The sequence below is a fragment of the Acanthochromis polyacanthus genome, chromosome 23 (genome assembly GCF_021347895.1).
Source record: "Acanthochromis polyacanthus isolate Apoly-LR-REF ecotype Palm Island chromosome 23, KAUST_Apoly_ChrSc, whole genome shotgun sequence".
NCBI lineage: Eukaryota > Metazoa > Chordata > Actinopteri > Pomacentridae > Acanthochromis > Acanthochromis polyacanthus.
This window is the reverse complement of record NC_067135.1, coordinates 4063007-4086113: the sequence shown is the minus strand read 5'-3', so window position 1 is coordinate 4086113 and position 23107 is coordinate 4063007. Positions and strand designations below refer to the sequence as shown.

At 38.9% G+C, this 23107-nt stretch overlaps 3 protein-coding genes across 6 annotated transcripts; all 3 read left to right on the top strand.

Moving 5' to 3' along the window:
• The first annotated feature begins 1778 nt into the window (after positions 1-1778).
• Positions 1779-10612, top strand: LOC127532379 (uncharacterized). Of its 2 annotated transcripts, XM_051943967.1 has the most exons (5): positions 4469-4649; positions 5070-5426; positions 5664-5768; positions 9654-9754; positions 10434-10612. In XM_051943967.1, exons 1-5 carry the CDS (start codon positions 4592-4594, stop codon positions 10497-10499), a joined length of 687 nt encoding a protein of 228 aa, XP_051799927.1. In that variant the 5' UTR covers positions 4469-4591; the 3' UTR covers positions 10500-10612. The 2 variants fall into 2 exon arrangements, 1 of the variants encoding a protein (XP_051799927.1); XR_007939762.1 differs by lacking the exons at positions 4469-4649; positions 5070-5426 and adding an exon at positions 1779-1990.
• A 3570-nt stretch (positions 10613-14182) lies between these two features.
• Positions 14183-18269, top strand: LOC127532420 (protein S100-P-like). 3 transcript variants are annotated; one of them, XM_051944067.1, is made up of 3 exons: positions 14185-14402; positions 15145-15184; positions 18071-18269. In XM_051944067.1, the coding sequence occupies exons 1-3, from the start codon at positions 14265-14267 to the stop codon at positions 18166-18168; spliced, it is 276 nt and encodes a 91-aa protein (XP_051800027.1). In that variant the 5' UTR covers positions 14185-14264; the 3' UTR covers positions 18169-18269. The 3 variants fall into 3 exon arrangements, with proteins under 3 accessions (XP_051800029.1, XP_051800027.1, XP_051800028.1); XM_051944069.1 differs by lacking the exon at positions 15145-15184 and having other exon boundaries at positions 14183-14402; positions 18031-18269; XM_051944068.1 differs by lacking the exons at positions 14185-14402; positions 15145-15184 and adding an exon at positions 16982-17287 and having other exon boundaries at positions 18031-18269.
• Positions 18270-19887: 1618 nt separating this feature from the next.
• LOC110962012 (protein S100-P-like) lies at positions 19888-21154 on the top strand. The gene is made up of 2 exons (XM_022209852.2): positions 19888-20173; positions 20916-21154. The coding sequence occupies exons 1-2, from the start codon at positions 20036-20038 to the stop codon at positions 21051-21053; spliced, it is 276 nt and encodes a 91-aa protein (XP_022065544.2). The 5' UTR covers positions 19888-20035; the 3' UTR covers positions 21054-21154.
• The last annotated feature ends 1953 nt before the right edge of the window (positions 21155-23107 follow it).

Genomic DNA, 23107 nt, shown 5'->3' with positions numbered 1-23107 from the left:
ATGCCCTGCTCTATTGTCTACTTTACTTTTATAGGGACCATAATTTACTAAATGAACATCTTGCTGTATTGACAGAAATTTAAAACTTGTGATTGAGACCATAAACCCACAAAGAATATGATTACTGAGGTAACTAATTAAGGGAGAAGTAGCTTCATTTTCTCATAGAGATCTGTTTAATAATACCTTTTTGGAGTCGCCCCCTGCTGGTTAGTGACAATAATGCAGTTTAAAGTAATTTCCAAGTTGGATTAGCAGATCCAGAGGCAGCATCCATCTTTTATATACAGTCTGAGGCACAAACAAACAGAAGGGAAAAACAACAGGAAAAAAAGAGTGGGAGAAAACAGTGGAAACACAATCTAATCTGTCGAGGAAACTATCACCGTTTTGGTTTTAGAAACATTTGATGTTCTGCTTATTAATCTGAATAAAACTGTGTCAACAAGGGTTGTACAGAACAAAAGAAAATGGGAGAGGTGGCGGCTTTAACATACCTGAAACGGAAGGAAGACGGTCTGCGGTTTTATACCCTTCTCTTGAAGTCACCCCTTGAGCTGGGTGTTGCTCATTGTTGCTTTGTGTGTTTGCTGTGAGCAACTCTAAAAGTGTCAGTCCTCAGCAGTGAATCTATTTAAAATGATGAAGCTTCTACTGAGCAGTTTGCTACTCATGTCTCTCTGTGGCCGCCTGTGTTGGAGTAAGTAGAAAAATAATAATTATTAGATTTCAAATAGCATCTTTCTAAAGCTGTGCAATCATGCACCTTTAATTTTACTGGTAAAAATTAGAATTCTATCATAGCCCAATTTTTTGGGTTGGATAGGGGGATTATATAGGCTGTAGAATGTAAGCAATTCTTAGTCTGAGTTTTAATCTTTTTAACATCAGTAAAAACAAAGTCAGAGACCAGCTGCTAAACACAGAGAAGCTAAACAGATGAACGCGTCTCAAAATCAATCCTCACGTTACCTCTCGCCTGAAAGCGGAAAATCGATGAATACAACTTTGATCTGTTAGAAAATAATTCAAAGACCAATTCATGACTTTTAAATTTCTCTAACGATGTCTCTGAGCTAATGCTGTTGGCCTCGAGTGAAGACGAATGAGGAAGTCATTGATATTTCGTGATTTGAAGCAACATGGTTTGAAGGTTTATTGCATGTTCTGATTGCTAGAACTGGACTTGTTGAACCTTTTTCAGGGGCATTTTTAGAAAGCAAAATAGTTGTTCAAACATAACTGACAATGACAACCTTCTGACTTCTAGTACTGATAAACATTCTTGTCATTTACCCGACCAACGGAGGAAACCAAAAAGAAGAAACAACACTTCCTCTTTTACTTCAACACGACGTTGGCTGGTTGAAAATGTAACCAAAGACCAGATTCAACTTACTACAATCCTTCGAAATGTTGGAGATTGTCAGTACTTTAGGACAAAGGTACTCTTTGAACATCTGTTACATGAGGCAGGTGCATAAATGGAGGACAAGAATATCCAAAAGTGACATTTATGTTCTTGGTCTTCATCATTTTAGGACATATTTAGTATTCTTATGTTCTGTTTGTTCTTTAAAGCTGTTATTTGGTGCAATGTTTTGTATTTCTTATCATAAAATATGTCTTTTCACAGGCGTGTCATTGGACACACTTGTTGTGATCCAGAGTCCTGATGTTTCCGTCATGGAGGGGGAGACGGTAAACATCACCTGTTGCTGGACTGAGAAGCTTGAAAGAGTGTGGGTGCAGTGGCTGAAGAACGAAATTACAATCCAGCGCCAACTCTGGCAGAACAAAGCTCAAGAATCTCTGAAAAAGGACACAAATGACTGTTCATCTCTGACTTTTCCAAATATCACAAGAAATGACTCAGGGAGATACATCTGCAGAGTGTTTGTGGAGATACCATTACAAGTGGAACGAAATGGAACTGGTACATTGGTCACAGTTACTGACTTGGAGAGCACAGATTACGAAAACAACGGAGGTAGGGGAAAAATCCAAGCTGTTTAAAAGAGTTCCGGATGGAGGGTAATTCAATGATATGATTGAGAACTGGCCTTGTTGGGCCATTTTCAGAACTCAAACTAGACGAGCCCCCAGTAGAGGGCAGAATCACGCCTATGCATGATACTCTGTATCAATTTTGATCATCCTACGTATATCCCTTACTACTTTATCTTGCTGACCTCTAACTCCACAGCTGAGCAGGGGACCTTAGACTGATCTTCAGTGCCAAGTTTGATTATCGTGACTTCAGCACTTGCAGAGATATCTGACCGGACATACACACATACATTCTTACCCAGCCAGATACCGAAGCGAATGCAGTAACCCCGCTGACGTACGTCAGGCGTGGTTAAATAGTGATTCAAGCATGACTGATAATGACAACTTGCGCGTACCTGATCAGCTGTCTCTTCTGATGAATTTCAGCTGCTGTCCTTCCAGAAGTGTACATTTACATCGTGAGGTGTCTGCCCATCCTCTTCCTTGTCACACCCCTCTGCTGCCTCTTCTTCTATTTAAGGACTAAAGCTCAGAAGAACACACCAGGTATCACTTTACTCAACTATGATGACAACATCTCTCAACCACACAGTAGCACTAGATTGTTATTGATGGAGCTGACTGATGTCATGTTTCAGGTTCTTCTAGATATAATCCCAGATCGGTCCAAAGACGAGAGGAAGATGAAGATGAAGGATAAGGAGATAAGCGAATGATCCAAGCAGCATGTGGAAAATGCTGCATGTGATCTGGAATTAACACACTTCCTTGAGAGGTGTTTTTGGGTAACTTAGTTGAAAGTGATAAAATCTGTTATTTTCCCTATAAAATCTGATATATTGCCAAAAAAGAAAGATCTGTCATGATCATCTCAGCTTAATAAAAAGAAGAAAATCAAAACAACTTTTGAATAAGCTCATTTTATTGTTGTTTATCTAATCAGAATGTGGTTGTTATTCAATTGGGACGGTTATTTAATTGACATTTTAGTGATATCCACTCATTTTTTATTAAGAAGTGACTGTTTCCATAATAATTATGATGGAATTTATAAAGACATGATCATAATGAACATAAAAACATTAGTTTCTTTACTCTTAATAAACATATATCCCATGGACTTCAAAAGTCCCTCAGTTATATATTGACTCATGACATGGCTGTGGTCATTTCCAATTGTATCAGTTATAATGCGTTATAATATTAAGCTGTTTTCCACTGCGGGAACTTGCAGGCCATTTTCTTGCAGCCTGAATTTCCATGCATGTTCTGAACCAACCTTTTAAAATCTCTATCAGATACATTCTTGAGGCAGAAGAAGGTAAGTGGGTGTGTACCAACACTGACTGGTTAAACTTTGAGTGGACTGTGAGTGCCATTTTTCTTGCTGGGACTCGGATAGAAGATTGAGACACAAGAGATCTTTGTGTTGTATTCAAACATCAATAAATACCTTGAATTCGGGCATAAACAAGCCTTTTTTGTAATTCCTTTGTATTTACCACATGTAGAGATGTGAAGTCCAATGCAGCCTGAGCACACTTTAAGTGTGAATTACCTCACTGTGACTTCTGTCCTATCAGCGTTACACATCAGCCTTAAACAGGAAGAAACTACCAAGCAAGACAAAGGCCGAATGTAGTCGAGAAAAACTAACATGCATGGGCACTTATAATCATCTTAGTCATTGTGATTACATGGCAGCACTGTGCCGGATTCATTTCTATGTTGTGTTTGCATGTTCTCCTTGAGCTAGTGTGGGTTAATTAGGTTAACTGATGATTGTTAATTGGCTCCAGCATGCATGGTTGTCTGTTTAAGTGTGTTAGCTCTCTAATGAACCACTGATCTGTCCAGGTCAGCCATGACAGGCTTCATTTACCCTCTACAGGATGAAGCAACAAAACAACAAGAAATAAACTTTAAAGAAACATACAGGAGCCCCATAGTTGAACCTGTGCTTTAAACAAAGCTTGGGTGTACAAGTTGAAGTTTGATTAAAGGTGCCAACCCCTTGGTGGAGAAATTAAAGTTTATGCTTTGGGGACCCCTGGTGGTGGTAGTACTAAAAAATATGTTCCAGCTGCTACTGCTTGGATCTCAACTTCGAACACAGATTAATGGAGAAAAAAACCCAACAATTTTCCAACAATTTTCTGCAAACACAGACACTAAAATATAGAAACACTTGGGGCACTCGGGTACAAAATGTCTCCTAACAGCTGAAACACAAGACTATACAAAGACGAAGGTAACATCTTCATTCTTGCATCACCCAACATCTGTTTTATTGGCTTCCTTTTTTCAGTATCTCTACTTTTGGGTAAAATAAACAGGAGACTTTCGTCTTCCTACTCTACCGTGAGAAACGTGAATCTCAGCTAGAGTTTCTGTTGCAGATCTATAGCTGCCTGGTACGTGAAGGAGGAAGAAACATGCTGTGGTTTTTCACACTTCTCTGCAGAAAACATAGAGGAACTCTGAAGAAACGACGATGCCCGTTGTGAGCGTGTGATGGGAGGGACTTTGAGCTGCTGTAAGAGACGAGTCGAGTTCAGTGTTGAAACAGTTTGGAAAGATGAAGCTTCTACTGAGCAGCATGCTTCTCGCTTCTCTCTGTACACTCTCATCTTGGAGTAAGTAGAAACACAATGGTTAAATTTTTGTTGCACTCTTGAAATGACTGCATTTATTGCCTCCTCTGTAGATTCTATAATCTTTGGTTATGATCAGTGTCATTAGATATGTGCTCTCAGGATATCGTAAAATTAGCATCGAGAATATTTTATGGTTCGAACCCAGTTGGTTACAGTTTAATGAGCTGCTAAATCTGTAAAGACAACCACAAAATGATAAATGTATGCGACTTTATACACTTAATGGTAATAGATTGAATGACTATAATACCTTTACAGGATATTTATGTCCAATTGACATGCCAAAGACATGTGTTTGTAGATTTTCATCTATTGATTTAGCTTCTGAAATCATGATTTATCATCATCTGTTTATTTGGAATGTCTTATCATCGAAATGTTGCACCGTGTCTTTCACAGGTGTTTCATTGGACGCACTTGTTGTGATCCAGAGTCCTGATGTTTCCGTCATGGAAGGGGAGGCGGTAAACATCACCTGTTGCTGGACTGAAAACACTGAAAGAGTGTGGGTGCAGTGGCTGAAGAATGGAACAACAGTCCAGAAGCAAATGTGGTGGCAGAATAAATCTCAAGGATCTCTGAAAAAGGACACAAATGACTGTTCATCTCTGACTTTTCCAAATATCACAAGAAATGACTCGGGGAGATACATCTGCAGAGTGTTTGTGGAGATACCATTACAAGTGGAACGAAATGGAACTGGTACATTGGTCACGGTTAATGACTTGGAGAGCACAGATTACAACTACAACGGAGGTAGGGGAAGAAATGCAAGCTGTTTAATACAGTTGCATGAATGGTTTGACTAACATCTAGTTTAACAGTGGATGGGACTTACAGTAAAGTGTATTCAGTGTGATCCGGTCTGATCGGAACCCAAACATTTGGGTATCCATTCTAATTCAACCACAAAACACAATTTATAAAGACATAAAAAACGACAACTTGAATTGTCATTGAAATATTTGTTTTTTTTCTTTCTTCAATCTTCAGGTGATGCCAGCAATCTAAAAACCCCGGTGATAGTTGCTGTTGCTGTCGTGGTTCCATTGTTCCTCATCACCGTCGCCTGTTTCTGCAACCTGCGAAGGAAACGAGGTACAATAATAGCATTATTATAATTCCAGACAGTTAATTGGTGGGTTCACCAGAAACCCAAGTCATCTGGGTTGAATAAAATAGAGGTGAAGACTATTTTGTTTGCATTTTACATTATGTTTACTCAGAGAACATACCGTCAGATATGTCAAAGGGATTCTTCTTAAAGGTGTGAACCATGGAAGAAACAACTCCTCTTAAACCCCGAAAACTTAATTTGTGAAATTTTTTGAGCTTCCGTTGATCCGCATCTTGAACATCATGGATCATATGTAAATTTAGACAATTACAAATCCTTGCAGCATCCAACAATTCTTTCAAAATTACATGAAAAATGTGTTTTAATGCTTTAATTTAGAATTTTTAGATAACTTCCCAAATGGATATTTACCGCTCAGTTAAAATTTAAATGTTCATGTTTTAATTGTTGCTTCAGAATTAGATTTTTGAACAAGAATGTAAAAAAAAATTCTAATTAACCGTTTACAACCATGGACCTTGTAGGGAATTTGTGAATTCGCACAAAAAAATCAGAAGCAACAACCTAAACCATGAGACTTTTGTTCAATAATGGGGAAAAAATGACAATAAAAGCTTCGAAGCAATTGTTAAGATTATTTTAATCTTGAAAATTTAAGAAAGAGCTGCGATTTTTGGACCAATTATTCATATATGGCCAAGGACAATTAATCACTAATTCACTTCACCATTGAAGCATGGTTGGGCATGATCATAAACTTTACTCTCTTCAACTCAAAGACAAGAAAAAGAAGAAAAAAAACAATAGGTTTTCATCTGTTTTCATATTTAGCCATATTTTTTTAAAATAATAAATATAACGATCAAGAAAAGCTAAATGAAGTTCTTTGTAAATGTTATTTCTGTAGTTACAGACCAGGAAAAAGTGAAAAGCCATGGTATCGTTCACATGGTGCTATTTATTTAGTAGAAAAAAGTCTAAAAACATTTTCACAGCAGGTTTACGGGGTTAATTATTAAAAATGTAATCAATAAAATTAGTCAAATGTATTTCCCAGTGCTCTGAATACCATAAACCCAATATAATTCACCTAATAATTACATTTCATCAGTATTGTATACATTTGTTATTAAATAGAGCCATCCTAAGATACCAGCCAGAAACAAATGGTATTTTACTCTCCAGAGTAGCTTTAGTTTCCCAGAAATTCTGCTAGGGTTTCCTCTGTTCAGTCATTATTGTGAAATGCACTGGAAAGCAAAAATAGCAAGTAATGATTTCAGCAGAATACCGTATGGTGATTGTGACTAATGGGAGTTGAGAAACAGACGGGAACGGAAATCTTAGATTTACTGTGAATTTACATTATTGCAAGGTGTATCTACAGACACTCTTTGACACTATTAATCTTTAGAAAAACTAAAAAATTAGCAATTACCAGCGTCTTTGCATTTCAAAATGTTTCTATAAACAGAGCAAGATATTAAATTTAAACGAACACACACACAAAATCACTTTTGACCTACAGTGAACTGAGTATTTGGCTGAATAATGCACTGACATGTTAACAGATATCATTAATATGGTTAACATGGTGGAAAACAGGATTGCATTTGCAGGCTTTTCTAATTTTTTTCACTGCTGGAAACAGCACTGATGAGAGCGATTACAGTGAACAATGAAGTCACAAAATACCAACAATGAACAGTAAAATTCTACAAAATAAATGTAAAAATCAATGATAATTCTCCATAGGTTTCGTTGGACCTACTGTTAAAGCTAATTAAAGGCTTTTGCATTTCCGTACACAGATGCAGACTTTCATAGTGGTGACACATACGGTTCTGTTCATACTAAAATTGGTATATGTCAGTCAGCTACACATATGGCCGCATTTCCCTTCATATAAAGCACAAAAAACCACACATTTCTGAACATAGAGCTGTGATTGACATGAAGCAGTTACAGTTATAGACTGGGCTATAGGTGTCTAGACCACACTGGGTGAACAGTAATTTTAGAACTTGAATAGTAAGTCTGCCCAAAGGCTAGGTAAGAGAACTTCTCGCTGTGTTTGAGCACAGTTGATGGAAAGGATTTAGAAATCAAAGCACCTCTGAAGCCCCACACTGACTATTTCCATCGCAACTCTTTTAATGATGAATTATAAAGCCGTAGATATCGGAGAATCTCCTCAAACAATCTCTCCTCATAACAGATTTGTTTGAACACCATGTGGACTCTTGCAGACAAAAGGACACGGAAGACATGAATTCATCTTTACTATAAAATAAAGTATTTATGAGAGTAGTTTTAAACTAGTTGAGTTAAACTTGGGTAGAAAGTCTTTGAATGATTTCCGAACAAGGTAAAAGACAGGTCTCATGGTTTGCGGCTCAAAACGTGAACATAAATATTAATCCTCTAGTTTATAGTTGTATTCTGGTTTTTGTGAAATATAACTGTCAACATAAAGAATTTGGGCTTTTTTAGCCCCGTGTACACTGAATTCTGAATTCTGATTCTGAATCCTTTTCACAGAGAAGATTGGTCACTAGCTGCTTGGACAGCTGCTACTTAAATCTTAGTTACCTGTACATGTGGCAGACAGTTATAAGAAACCCACAGAAAGTGTTTTCATGCTACTGTGTCTCAGTTTCTGAGAACTTCTGGTTGGTTTCATTTACCGCTTGTCAGCCCGCTTCATATCTGCAAAACCTATTCCAGAGGGTCATTTATTTAATCACGAGAAATTCCAGGGTTGCATTTTAGTGAAAAATATAGGGGACCAAGTATTGAACCTTGTGGCACTCCACAGACAAGATGTAGAATCTTAGATCTAAACTGAATTTATATTATTGCAAGGCTGTGAGCTTCAATTCATCAACTGAAAGAGTCTCAATTAGTAGCAAAAAATATTATTGATTGCAAAAAAATAGAAATCACCAATGTCCTGGCATTTCAAAAAGAATCAGTGATACTTAACAGCAAACCTACTGCATTTTTCTACAAACCAAGCAGTCAGTCCCAAGCTATTAAGGGTGAACTGACAAGCAGAAAAAAACACTTCTGACCTCTAGAGAACTAGTAAATGCAATGGGGTCATGAATTTAATCACAGGACATCACAGGGGTTTCATTGTAGTGAAAAATGTATTGGACCAAACATTGAACCTTGTGGTACGCCACAGCCAAAATGTAGAATCTCAGAAGAATATCTTAGATCTACCCTGAATTTATAGCAATGTAAGGTTGTGAGCTTCAATTCATCAAGCGAAAGAGTCTAAATTAGTGTCAAAACATATTATTGGTTGCAAAAAATCGCAATCACCCATGTCCTGGCATTTCAAAAAGAATCAGCGATACAACACAGCAAACTTACTGCATTTTTCTATAAACCAAGCAGCAAGTCCCAAGATATTAAGTTTGAACTGACAAGCAGAAAAAATCCGTTTTGACCTCTAGAGAACAGATAAATGCAATAGGGTCACTAATTTAATCACAGGGTTGCATTTTAGTGAAAAATGTAGGGGACCAAGTATTGAACCTTGTGGCACACCGCAGACAAGATGCAGAGTATGACGAGTAATGGAGTTATGTCAACAGGATGTTTGTGATACAAGCCAAGAAAGTGTGGTGACATGAGAGCTTCAGTGGAAACAAAGCAATACTCGTCTCAATCAAACCCTGGTGCAACTCTTTGTCCCTGTCTGTTAGCAATCAGTGACCTTGAAAGGAGAATATAGAACATAGGGTGGAGTATTAGTAACATCTTTGCAGTAGTAGTAGTAACAGTAGAACTAGTGATAGAGGTAAGCAGTAGTAGAGACTGACAGGAGAGACTGCCATGATCATTTTATACAACAGTCTTGTTATTAATGTGAATATGTGTCTGTTTGTGTTCAGCCCAAGCAGCCAGGGTGATCTACGAGGTTCCCCACGTCGACTCTGAGGAGGCAGAGATGGACAAGCACAGCACCAGCTCCTCAAGAGGCTCCTCTCAGTGGGTGAGTAGGAGTAGCAGCCAGGGTTCAGAGTGGTGAGGAAGGATCAGATGGGAAAGAAATAAAACACATTTTGATATGATCCTGCTACTGTTTAGTGGAGAGAACACCTACAGTACTGCACAATCCTAAAGAGCAGTTTTATATAGTCTTGCTTGTATTTTAAGCCAGTTTAACCCGAGACCCAAATACAGAAGAAAATTTCCAAATAAAAATAGAATAAATATAGAGATAGAGAAAAATAGCATATTATCTATATCTATCGATATACATATCTATCTATCCACAGTATCTATCGATCTATCTATCTATCTATATAGATATACACAGTGGGTACGGAAAGTATTCAGACCCCTTGAAATTTTTCACTCTCTGTGTCATTGCAGCCATTTGCCAAAATCAAAAAAGTTCATTTTACTTCTCATTAATGTACACTCAGCACCCCATCTTGACAGAAAAAAACAGAAATGTAGAAATTCAAAATATAAAACTGTTGCATTTTTGCAACAGTGGGTTTTTACAGGGTTAACAGGTTTGTGACTACAAAAATACAGCTGACATCCTGTTTCTAAATAATTGCAAAATGAGTGCATATTTCTCACACCTACTCTTTTTCATGTTGTGCACATTAGACAACATTAACTGTGATAATCTAATGCATCCATTTCTTTGTCTCTTTCAGTGTCAGGTACCTGTTTATGAATCTGTGGAATACTTTCAGCATGCAGAAACCAAAGGAGAAGAATGAGGATCTGCCTTCACATTTCAACATGTATATAATGTACATTCATCACTGAGTTATGTAAATGTTTTTATATGATTGTAAATATTTTATATTCTTCAATAAACTGAATCATATCCATCTGTTTGCACTTCTTGTATCAGGCTAAAGTGTTGTGACTCTATCAGATAGTCAGTGGTCCATGCTCGTGAGTGGTATTGATTCTGCAGGAAAGGTGCAGGTTTCACAATGACTTCACATCGCAATAAAAAGGACGCCGGGTGGAAAGTGTGGTGTTGCTGGGTCGCGGCAATAGGTCAATGACAGGAAGTGAAAAGAGCGCCTGTGACGGTCGAAGTCTTGCACAAAGTAGACGTTTGATGAGACGATTTTTACTGAGACCATGTGCTACGATCATTATCTTCACGCATCTCAAATTTTCACTGTTAAATGTGCTGATGAGAGGTTGTTGATTTGATTTGAGTATTGTAGGTGTGTGGGTGAGTTTGCTACCTGTTTTTAATAAAAGTTAAATAGCAATAAAGCTATGCAGGAAGACGCATTTTAAATACATGGGTCCTTCAGGTAACACTGGCTCTTTGTTATTGTTAATTGAGGGAGATTATTCTAACTTCTGGGTTGGTTTTTTGCTATTTTCACCATCTATAGTTAATGAAAACAACTCAGTATGATTGTTAATACTTTGAGCAGGCTTATTAATAGTAAGATACAGCTTTGAAAGTGACAAATGGTGAGGAAAGGATGGGAAATTATCAGTGATGCATCACTTCCTGTCTTTGGTGGATAAGCATCGTTACCATCAGCGTGGGGGTACAGCATACCACCTCTGGACTTTCCAGAGATCCTTTATGCTGTCTAGTAAAGTCCTGCAAAGGAGAGAGCAACTTGCAATTTGATGTTGATGTTTAACATAATATTTCTTGTAAATGATCATTTGGAAAGTCGTCATTGTCTTTTTACATCACATAGAGGCCCAGTGCATTGTGCAATAGTAGAAGATGGTGAGTTTGAGTGGCTGTGATGCAGAAAATCTATCATTTATCACGAGGAATTAATGTGTTGTTCAGGTTACACAAACTCCAGTCCACATTTTTCCTCACAACACACCTAGATTTTGGTCCTGGTCTAGTTTTACTGCTGCATCTGCAACAAGAAACTGCATTCATTTGTGAGGTTGTGTCGAGTTCTTCAGGCCAGGACTTGTGAGACTAATAGCAGGTTTGGTTCTTGTGGTGCAAACAGTCACACTATCACTCTGCTGTTTCTGGCTAACACCTAGCAGGCATAAAATTATAAAGCTGTGATCTATCACATGTGGTTGAATCTACAATTTTCACATCCTCAGAGACTAAACTACTGTCAGAATTCATTTTTCTTGTTGTTAAACTGGACCTAGCTTGGCTGAGGTCCTTTGACATCACAGCTAAGATGTATTTATTCATTCTGAGGCAAGTAATTGTTAGTGTACTGCAAAAATAGAAGTAATCTTTTCACAAATCCAGATCCTATGTCATTTTTGACCACATTCACGGGTGCTGCCAGCCTGCAAATTGCCTGCAAGTGTAATGTTTTTTTTCTAGTGTGGTTGAACTTCACAAAGGCGATTTCCAATAGAACAATTATCAAACCTGACTAAGATCTCAAGTTAAGTGTTAATTTTCTGAAATTTCCAGCCCTTGTTGGTAAAACACCGTTAGCATGAGGCTACTGAAAACAGAATTAAACACAAAATGAATGAGGAAGTTTAGGAAGAGCGCATATGCAGTTATTCACACCCTTCAGGACAGCTAATTGCATTAATGTTTCTTACTTCTCTAAAAATGGACAGTACAGTTTGTGTGAAGACTTAAATGTTTTCATTACGCACTTCTGTTCAGTTAGTTCGCTAATATGTTAGCTTACCGTGGGCTACATACTTTTACGTCTTTAGCATCCCAAAAGCCTGAAAGTGAAGCTGCAACTGCACAAAGCTAATCTGTTAGCAACTACCACATTGTCATACAGTATCTATACATGGAAAAATACTTTTTTTGCCACCAAAAGATGCTTATTTTGAGCCCAGAATGATCAAAATGTCCATCTGAGTCGAGACTATGTTAGCTAATACACCATTTCAAAAACTGTGACACCTAATTTTATACTACTTTTTTCTGTTATGCTCGCTGGTATAGTAAGTACAGTCACTGTGTAAATATTGGATTTAAAAATTTATCTGGGCAGAACATGTAATTATAAATATACACATAAAGTCTGGGCAAAAATCATGCTACTAGAAAATAGATCTAAAAATAACCTTGAAGAGTTTATGGGTTGCTAACTGCTTCCTAAAAACTCATCTGTGTTAAACAGAGTCACAAAGGCTATTTGGAAGTTTACTTTTCTGTACTTCATGCTTTAAAATGACTTGGGTGCAACTCCACACCACCTCTAAATTGGTATTTTTTCATAATTTGCTGCAGCCCGAGCACACCAGCTCTCCTACAGCTCTCCTCAAGCACTATAAAACTACTGACCAACGATATATATTTATATAGAGAGGGGCCCTTTAACCTCTTTTATGTTAAGTAATGAGCATTTGCAATACATGATACTAAAACCTACGCAACAAGTTGACTTTTAGTGTCAACATGATGATTTATTTAGAGTTGTGACAACATCATATCAGGTGTGCCAGACTGATAGGCATCTATTAATTGCAGTAGTATTTCCAAACAGGGAGAAACTTGACCCAATGATTCATCCGGTTTGTAACGGATAAAGAGTGTTAAAGGCTACAGAGACACTCCCACAGCTGTAGGGACAGGCAAACCTTTCAGAGCACTGACTTTGACCTCCATACCAGCTGCATACTTGATGACATGGCCTGCAAAAGGTGTTAACCACTGTGCACATGACTGCCATTTTCTCACACTTTCGTACGGGACTGTACGTTCTTGCAAACTTACACCTCTGTTTATACAGCTCACAACATCAGTGCAGTGGGTGATATAAGATGTTGGTTTTAGATATGATGCACATAAATTAAAGTCCTAAAACACGACTCAGGTGCTCACATTTACTTTTATAGTCTTTAAGCCCTTCTGTAATGTACCATTTACAGTCTAATGTGGCATCTAATTGCTGTAATTTATTGCAGATGCAAAATGTTGCTTCACATCATGTTCATGGCTCGTTGTGTTTGATGTGGCCAAAGTGATGCTTCGGTGCAGGATACCTCACAAAAGACCTGCATTTCCAGGAAGTCAGGCCGATGAGAGAACAAAATCACACGAGCACTGTCATGCGCTTTTCTAACTTGTCATAACTTTCCCGTTGGCGTCCAATTCCAGTCCTATGTGGAAACACACACACAACCACCAACAACATTTACTGAAGACACACAAAACAATCAGTACAAGATTAGTATTTCAGATTGCACAATGAAACAATTAGGATTTACACTGAATCAAATTAAACAAATCAGAGAATCAACTGCCTTTGCGGGGGAAGCCCTTCCCTTACATCAATAAAAAGATGACTAAAGCTGTCTATGGCCTTTCAGATGATGTGTACAATGGGCGTTGTGCGATCAGGGTTCTGTTGACACAGTTGGAGCTACCACCTCTCTCAAACAGGAGAGTATTACCTGACCTTTAGATCTCTGCTTCCAAGCCCATTTCACAAAAGGTATAAAAAGAGTCGTCTCTCTCTTTGTTCACTTCTCCTGCTGTGTCGACCTGCTCTTCCATTTTTCTCTCTTTTTTCGTACCATCCACCCACTGAGCTTCAACCATGACGCAGCTAGAGACAGCCATGGCCATCCTGATGAAGACTTTTGATACTTATGCAGCTGGCGAAGGAAAACCGGACACATTAACCAACGCTGAAGCCAAGACTTTGTTGCAGAAAGAGCTGCCTGGACTGCTTAAGGTACGTCCACTCTTGGAGAGGGAGATCTGTGCTGGATGTGGTTTTTTTTCCTCCCACCTTGAGTTAATATACAGGGTTATTTAGAAAGAATGAACCGATTCGATTACGCAGTATTTTAATGGGGTAAAGCAATCGAAAACTCCAGTCAAGTCACAAGTATTCCACTCACAATCAGCTTTTATTTCCTGTCTTACAAGTGTTCAACTGCAGCACGGCCAACATCAATGCAATAAGAGAATTCCTCCCAGACTCAGATCAGCGTATCACAATCTACTGAGTTGATCGCTGCTGGTATTCGATGTAATTCGATGACCATAAACATCAAATAAAAGTTGATTGTGAGTAGAATACTTGTGACTCGGCTGGAGTTTTCTGTTTGCTTTTCCTTATTTAAATAGTGCTTAAGGAGATCAGTCCATTCTTTTTGACTAATCCTGTATATTGACTCATGCTGTGGGAAAAAAAAACACAGCAACTGCTAAATCACATGATTTAAAGATAGTTAAAACCCATCTTTTGCTTTCATGCCATAGTTTCGGTGGTTGCTTTGCATTACATCCTTAAAAATTAGAACAATAAAACTGCCATTCTGCAGCTTTGAGGTTCATTATTAAGGTGTGTTCATCAATAACTCTTCATTTCTCTGTCAAAAGATCTATTGTTGAACTTGCATAAATTAATTTTGAGTGTTGAATTTGACTCACTGCTAGCAGCACTGATGGTGTTTCGTTGGTTCCCACAGAACGCAAAGAACCAAGATGCGGTGGACAAGATGCTGAAAGGTCTGGATTTTAACGGCGACTCTGAGATCGACTTCAGCGAGTTTGTGATCCTGGTCGCCAGTTTGACCTGCGCCTGTCATGACCGCAGCAAGAAGTGAGCAGAAGGACCTCGCCCTCAAAACGACGGCAGCAATGGCATGAAATCTTTATAGCTGCTGTATTTTTGTAACAACTGAATAAAGAGATTTATCTACCTGTATGTGGTCACTAAGTGTTAAATTGTACATTGTGAGAAGATACTTACATATATACATTTTTTCTACTACTTTTCTGCATTCCCTCTGCATGGATGAATTTAAACATCCCTTTGGCTGGTTGATACTTTTTCAAAATGCATTATCTAGTAGTCAAGATTAAATTGAAGCTGGTTTTAGTTCCTTAAAACCCTCAAGGTGCTTTCCATTAATGACAAAACAATGCATTTATAACACAGAAGGATGTTACAAAGATGAAGAAAAAATAGAAAAATGTGCACATTGTGACAGAACTTCATGTCTCAAAATAGCATTATGCTGCATGTGCAATTTATAACTGTGTTTATGTAATAATGCACAGTTTTGTTTTTTTGTTTTTTACTTCTGTCACAGTAGTATTCTGTATTTTGCTGCCTTGTCTTTCTACTTCGGGGCCTTTGTGTTCAATATGAAGTATTTGTTTGGTCACTCATAAGAAGAAATACTCTGCTTACCATCTTAGAAATAATTCAGTTAATGTGAGGTAATGAAGTGGGAATCTTTTGACTTTTAAGTGATATTGTACAGAGGCCTACGTACTTCCTGCTCCACTCCAGTTGCATGTCTGTTAGTGAAGAGGCAACATGTTTATGTGGCTGACGCTGCAATGTGACACAAAGCCACCACACTGACCACTCGCTTGAGATTTTGCAAAACGTCCTCTTCCGCTGCGTTGCTTCTGGCAGGGCGAGGCCATTTGTGAGCATCGACGGGTAATAAGATGGTCAGCCATATGTCGAAACCTGCCAACGTGATTTCATCACGCCAGAGCTTTTCTCCACCCACAGTAAAACTGAACATGAAACACAACATTCTTGTGTCGTCGCCTGACAAGCAACCAATACAACATGTAATCTCTTCACTACCCTCACCAATTTTTCCAATGTTTTCCTTTTCCTATTATTTATATAACATGTTGAATTAAAAAAAAATATATTATTTTGTCAGCAAATCATTTAGATGTCAGCTGGTCATAGCTAATAGTATATGCAAACACCAATGTTCATTTTATAACTGAAAATTGTAAGTCAACTGCCTATCCTACCTGAAGAGGGGGTCTCAAACGTTTTCAGGCTTCCTGCAACCCACCTGACACCTGTGGAGCTTATCTGGGCCAGACATTTTTTATTATATTTTGGCCTTTGAAGTCTGATGATGCATTTGTGAGAAGAACCGACCGTTTGTAAACTTACTTGAAGTAAGGGTGCTCCATAATCTCCGCTCCTTCCACTCTCTGGCCTCACTCTCATATCCCCGCTCTGCAGTGCATGCTTCCCTGTTCTCGCTATGAAGGGGCGGGACATAAAGCAACTAACCAATCATGGCACGTTTCTTCTAAAAAAATGTCACTTTGACCAATCCCTATCCTTCTGATTTAGAGCTCAGAGCACGTGCTTTGTGTGAGTGACAGGAGGGTGGGCGTGTACTCTGTAAGGCTTCTGGCGCTGCTGTCTCTGGCCTGTCTGCCAAAAAGCCGATCAACTTTTTTTCATTGGCCTGCCAGTCCGTGGCTGGCCTGTCCAGGCAGGCCAATAAGGAGGCAGGCCACCGGGAAAAGTCCCACCTCTCCCAATTGCCAGTCCAGGCCTGCCTTTAGATCTCTGCTTCCAAACCCATTTCACAAAAGGTATCAAAAGAGTCGTCTCTCTCTTTGTTCACTTCTCCTGCTGTGTCTACCTGCTCTTCCATTTTTCTCTCTTTTGTCGTACCATCCACCCACTGAGCTTCAACCATGACGCAGCTAGAGACAGCCATGGCCATCCTGATGAAGACTTTTGATACTTATGCAGCTGGCGAAGGAAAACCGGACACATTAACCAACGCTGAAGCCAAGACTTTGTTGCAGAAAGAGCTGCCTGGACTGCTTAAGGTACGTCCACTCTTGGAGAGGGAGATCTGTGCTGGATGTGGTTTTTTTCCTCCCACTATGAGTTAATATACAGGGTTATTTAGAAAGAATGAACCGATTCGATTACGCAGTATTTTAATGGGGTAAAGCAATCGAAAACTCCAGTCAAGTCACAAGTATTCCACTCACAATCAGCTTTTATTTCCTGTCTTACAAGAGTTCAACTGCAGCACGGCCAACATCAATGCAATAAGAGAATTCCTCCCAGACTCAGATCAGCGTATCACAATCTACTGAGTTGATCGCTGCTGGTATTCGATGTAATTCGATGACCATAAACATCTAATAAAAGTTGATTGTGAGTAGAATACTTGTGACTCGGCTGGAGTTTTCTGTTTGCTTTTCCTTATTTAAATAGTGCTTAAGGAGATCAGTCCATTCTTTTTGACTAATCCTGTATATTGACTCATGCTGTGGGGAAAAAAAAACACAGCAACTGCTAAAATCACATGATTTAAAGATAGTTAAAACCCATCTTTTGCTTTCATGCCATAGTTTCGGTGGTTGCTTTGCATTACATCCTTAAAAATTAGAACAATAAAACTGCCATTCTGCAGCTTTGAGGTTCATTATTAAGGTGTGTTCATCAATAACTCTTCATTTCTCTGTCAAAAGATCTATTGTTGAACTTGCATAAATTAATTTTGAGTGTTGAATTTGACTCACTGCTAGCAGCACTGATGGTGTTTCGTTGGTTCCCACAGAACGCAAAGAACCAAGATGAGGTGGACAAGATGCTGAAAGGTCTGGATGTTAACGGCGACTCTGAGATCGACTTCAGCGAGTTTGTGATCCTGGTCGCCAGTTTGACCTGCGCCTGTCATGACCGCAGCAAGAAGTGAGCAGGAGGACCTCGCCCTCAAAACGACGGCAGCAACGGCATGAAATCTTTATAGCTGCTGTATTTTTGTAACAACTGAATAAACAGATTTATCTACCTGTATGTGGTCACTAAGTGTTAAATTGCACATTGTGAGAAGATACTTACATATATACATTTTTTTCTACTACTTTTCTGCATTCCCTCTGCATGGATGAATTTAAACATCCCTTTGGGTGGTTGATACTTTTTCAAAATGCATTATCTAGTAGTCAAGATTAAATTGAAGCTGGTTTTAGTTCCTTAAGCCCTAAAGGTGCTTTCCATTAATGACAAAACAATGCATTTATAACACAGAAGGATGTTACAAAGATGAAGAAAAAATAGAAAATGTGCACATTGTGACAGAACTTCATGTCTCAAAATAGCATTATGCTGCATGTGCAATTTATAACTGTGTTTATGTAATAATGCACAGTTTTGTTTTTTTGTTTTTTACTTCTGTCACAGTAGTATTCTGTATTTTGCTGCCTTGTCTTTCTACTTCGGGGCCTTTGTGTTCAATATGAAGTATTTGTTTGGTCACTCATAAGAAGAAATACTCTGCTTACCATCTTAGAAATAATTCAGTTAATGTGAGATAATGAAGTGGGAATCTTTTGACTTTTAAGTGATATTGTACAGAGGCCTACGTACTTCCTGCTCCACTCCAGTTGCATGTCTGTTAGTGAAGAGGCAACATGTTTATGTGGCTGACGCTGCAATGTGACACAAAGCCACCGCACTGACCACTCGCTTGAGATTTTGCAAAACGTCCTCTTCCGCTGCGTTGCTTCTGGCAGGGCGAGGCCATTTGTGAGCATCGACGGGTAATAAGATGGTCAGCCATATGTCGAAACCTGCCAACGTGATTTCATCACGCCAGAGCTTTTCTCCACCCACAGTAAAACTGAACATGAAACACAACATTCTTGTGTCGTCGCCTGACAAGCAACCAATACAACATGTAATCTCTTCACTACCCTCACCAATTTTTCCAATGTTTTCCTTTTCCTATTATTTATATAACATGTTGAATTAAAAAAAATATATATTATTTTGTCAGCAAATCATTTAGATGTCAGCTGGTCATAGCTAATAGTATATGCAAACACCAATGTTCATTTTATAACTGAAAATTGTAAGTCAACTGCCTATCCTACCTGAAGAGGGGGTCTCAAACGTTTTCAGGCTTCCTGCAACCCACCTGACACCTGTGGAGCTTATCTGGGCCAGACATTTTTTATTATATTTTGGCCTTTGAAGTCTGATGATGCATTTGTGAGAAGAACCGACCGTTTGTAAACTTACTTGAAGTAAGGGTGCTCCATAATCTCCGCTCCTTCCACTCTCTGGCCTCACTCTCATATCCCCGCTCTGCAGTGCATGCTTCCCTGTTCTCGCTATGAAGGGGCGGGACATAAAGCAACTAACCAATCATGGCACGTTTCTTCTAAAAAAATGTCACTTTGACCAATCCCTATCCTTCTGATTTAGAGCTCAGAGCACGTGCTTTGTGTGAGTGACAGGAGGGTGGGCGTGTACTCTGTAAGGCTTCTGGCGCTGCTGTCTCTGGCCTGTCTGCCAAAAAGCCGATCAACTTTTTTTCATTGGCCTGCCAGTCCGTGGCTGGCCTGTCCAGGCAGGCCAATAAGGAGGCAGGCCACCGGGAAAAGTCCCACCTCTCCCAATTGCCAGTCCAGGCCTGCCTTTAGATCTCTGCTTCCAAACCCATTTCACAAAAGGTATCAAAAGAGTCGTCTCTCTCTTTGTTCACTTCTCCTGCTGTGTCTACCTGCTCTTCCATTTTTCTCTCTTTTGTCGTACCATCCACCCACTGAGCTTCAACCATGACGCAGCTAGAGACAGCCATGGCCATCCTGATGAAGACTTTTGATACTTATGCAGCTGGCGAAGGAAAACCGGACACATTAACCAACGCTGAAGCCAAGACTTTGTTGCAGAAAGAGCTGCCTGGACTGCTTAAGGTACGTCCACTCTTGGAGAGGGAGATCTGTGCTGGATGTGGTTTTTTTCCTCCCACTATGAGTTAATATACAGGGTTATTTAGAAAGAATGAACCGATTCGATTACGCAGTATTTTAATGGGGTAAAGCAATCGAAAACTCCAGTCAAGTCACAAGTATTCCACTCACAATCAGCTTTTATTTCCTGTCTTACAAGAGTTCAACTGCAGCACAGCCAACATCAATGCAATAAGAGAATTCCTCCCAGACTCAGATCAGCGTATCACAATCTACTGAGTTGATCGCTGCTGGTATTCGATGTAATTCGATGACCATAAACATCAAATAAAAGTTGATTGTGAGTAGAATACTTGTGACTCGGCTGGAGTTTTCTGTTTGCTTTTCCTTATTTAAATAGTGCTTAAGGAGATCAGTCCATTCTTTTTGACTAATCCTGTATATTGACTCATGCTGTGGGAAAAAAAAACACAGCAACTGCTAAAATCACATGATTTAAAGATAGTTAAAACCCATCTTTTGCTTTCATGCCATAGTTTCGGTGGTTGCTTTGCATTACATCCTTAAAAATTAGAACAATAAAACTGCCATTCTGCAGCTTTGAGGTTCATTATTAAGGTGTGTTCATCAATAACTCTTCATTTCTCTGTCAAAAGATCTATTGTTGAACTTGCATAAATTAATTTTGAGTGTTGAATTTGACTCACTGCTAGCAGCACTGATGGTGTTTCGTTGGTTCCCACAGAACGCAAAGAACCAAGATGCGGTGGACAAGATGCTGAAAGGTCTGGATGTTAACGGCGACTCTGAGATCGACTTCAGCGAGTTTGTGATCCTGGTCGCCAGTTTGACCTGCGCCTGTCATGACCGCAGCAAGAAGTGAGCAGAAGGACCTCGCCCTCAAAACGACGGCAGCAACGGCATGAAATCTTTATAGCTGCTGTATTTTTGTAACAACTGAATAAAGAGATTTATCTACCTGTATGTGGTCACTAAGTGTTAAATTGTACATTGTGAGAAGATACTTACATATATACATTTTTTCTACTACTTTTCTGCATTCCCTCTGCATGGATGAATTTAAACATCCCTTTGGCTGGTTGATACTTTTTCAAAATGCATTATCTAGTAGTCAAGATTAAATTGAAGCTGGTTTTAGTTCCTTAAAACCCTCAAGGTGCTTTCCATTAATGACAAAACAATGCATTTATAACACAGAAGGATGATACAAAGATGAAGAAAAAATAGAAAAATGTGCACATTGTGACAGAACTTCATGTCTCAAAATAGCATTATGCTGCATGTGCAATTTATAACTGTGTTTATGTAATAATGCACAGTTTTGTTTTTTTTACTTCTGTCACAGTAGTATTCTGTATTTTGCTGCCTTGTCTTTCTACTTCGGGGCCTTTGTGTTCAATATGAAGTATTTGTTTGGCCACTCATAAGAAGAAATACTCTGCTTACCATCTTAGAAATAATTCAGTTAATGTGAGATAATGAAGTGGGAATCTTTTGACTTTTAAGTGATATTGTACAGAGGCCTACGTACTTCCTGCTCCACTCCAGTTGCATGTCTGTTAGTGAAGAGGCAACATGTTTATGTGGCTGACGCTGCAATGTGACACAAAGCCACCACACTGACCACTCGCTTGAGATTTTGCAAAACGTCCTCTTCCGCTGCGTTGCTTCTGGCAGGGCGAGGCCATTTCTGAGCATCGACGGGTAATAAGATGCTCAGCCATATGTCGAAACCTGCCAACGTGATTTCATCACGCCAGAGCTTTTCTCCACCCACAGTAAAACTGAACATGAAACACAACATTCTTGTGTCGTCGCCTGACAAGCAACCAATACAACATGTACTTTTAGGCTGACATTGCGGCCTCTCGTCCTAGTTAGACAGGAAATGCAGTGACTGTTGAAAGGCAGCTGTGGTATTTTGGCCACCCTTAAAAATGCCTTTAATTTGCACCCTTTAGTTTGTACTTTTTCCACCATACAAATGTATGAATTTGTATTATTTTGCCACAATTGTATGTAATTCTACTGCTATACGTTGCAATTGCTATTCATTGCACATGCAGTATCATGTTTTTATTCTGAGATATATAAATTCTGTCACATTGTGCACATTTTTGCTCCTTTATCTTCATCTTTGTATCATCCTCCTGTGCTGTAAAAGCATTGTTTTGGTTATTTTTTTGGTTTTATATATATATATATATATATACACACGTGGACAAAATTGTTGGTACCCCTCAGTTAAAGAAGGAAAACCCACAATTCTCACTGAAATCACTTGAAACTCACAAAAGTAACAATAAATAAAAATTTATTGAAAATTAAATAATCAAAAACAGCCATTACTTTTGAATTGTTGATTAACATAATTATTTAAAAAAACAAACTAATGAAATAGGGCTGGACAAAAATGATGGTACCCATAACTTAATATTTTGTTGCACAACCTTTTGAGGCAATCACTGCAATTAAACGATTTCTGTATTTGTCAATGAGCATTCTGCAGCTGTCAACAGGTATTTTGGCCCACTCCTCATGAGCAAACAGCTCCAGTTGTCTCAGGTTTGATGGGTGTCTTCTCCAAATGGCATGTTTCAGCTCCTTCCACATATGTTCAATGGGATTCAGATCTGGGCTCATAGAAGGCCACTTTAGAATAGTCCAACGCTTTTCTCTCAGCCATTCTTGGGTGTTTTTGGCTGTGTGTTTTGGATCGTTGTCCTGTTGGAAGACCCATGACCTGCGACTGAGACCAAGCTTTCTGACACTAGGCAGCACATTTCTCTCCAGAATGCCTTGATAGTCTTCAGATTTCATCGTACCTTGCACACTTTCAAGACACCCTGTGCCAGATGCAGCAAAGCAGCCCAAAACATTACTGAGCCTCCTCCATGTTTCACCGTAGGGACAGTG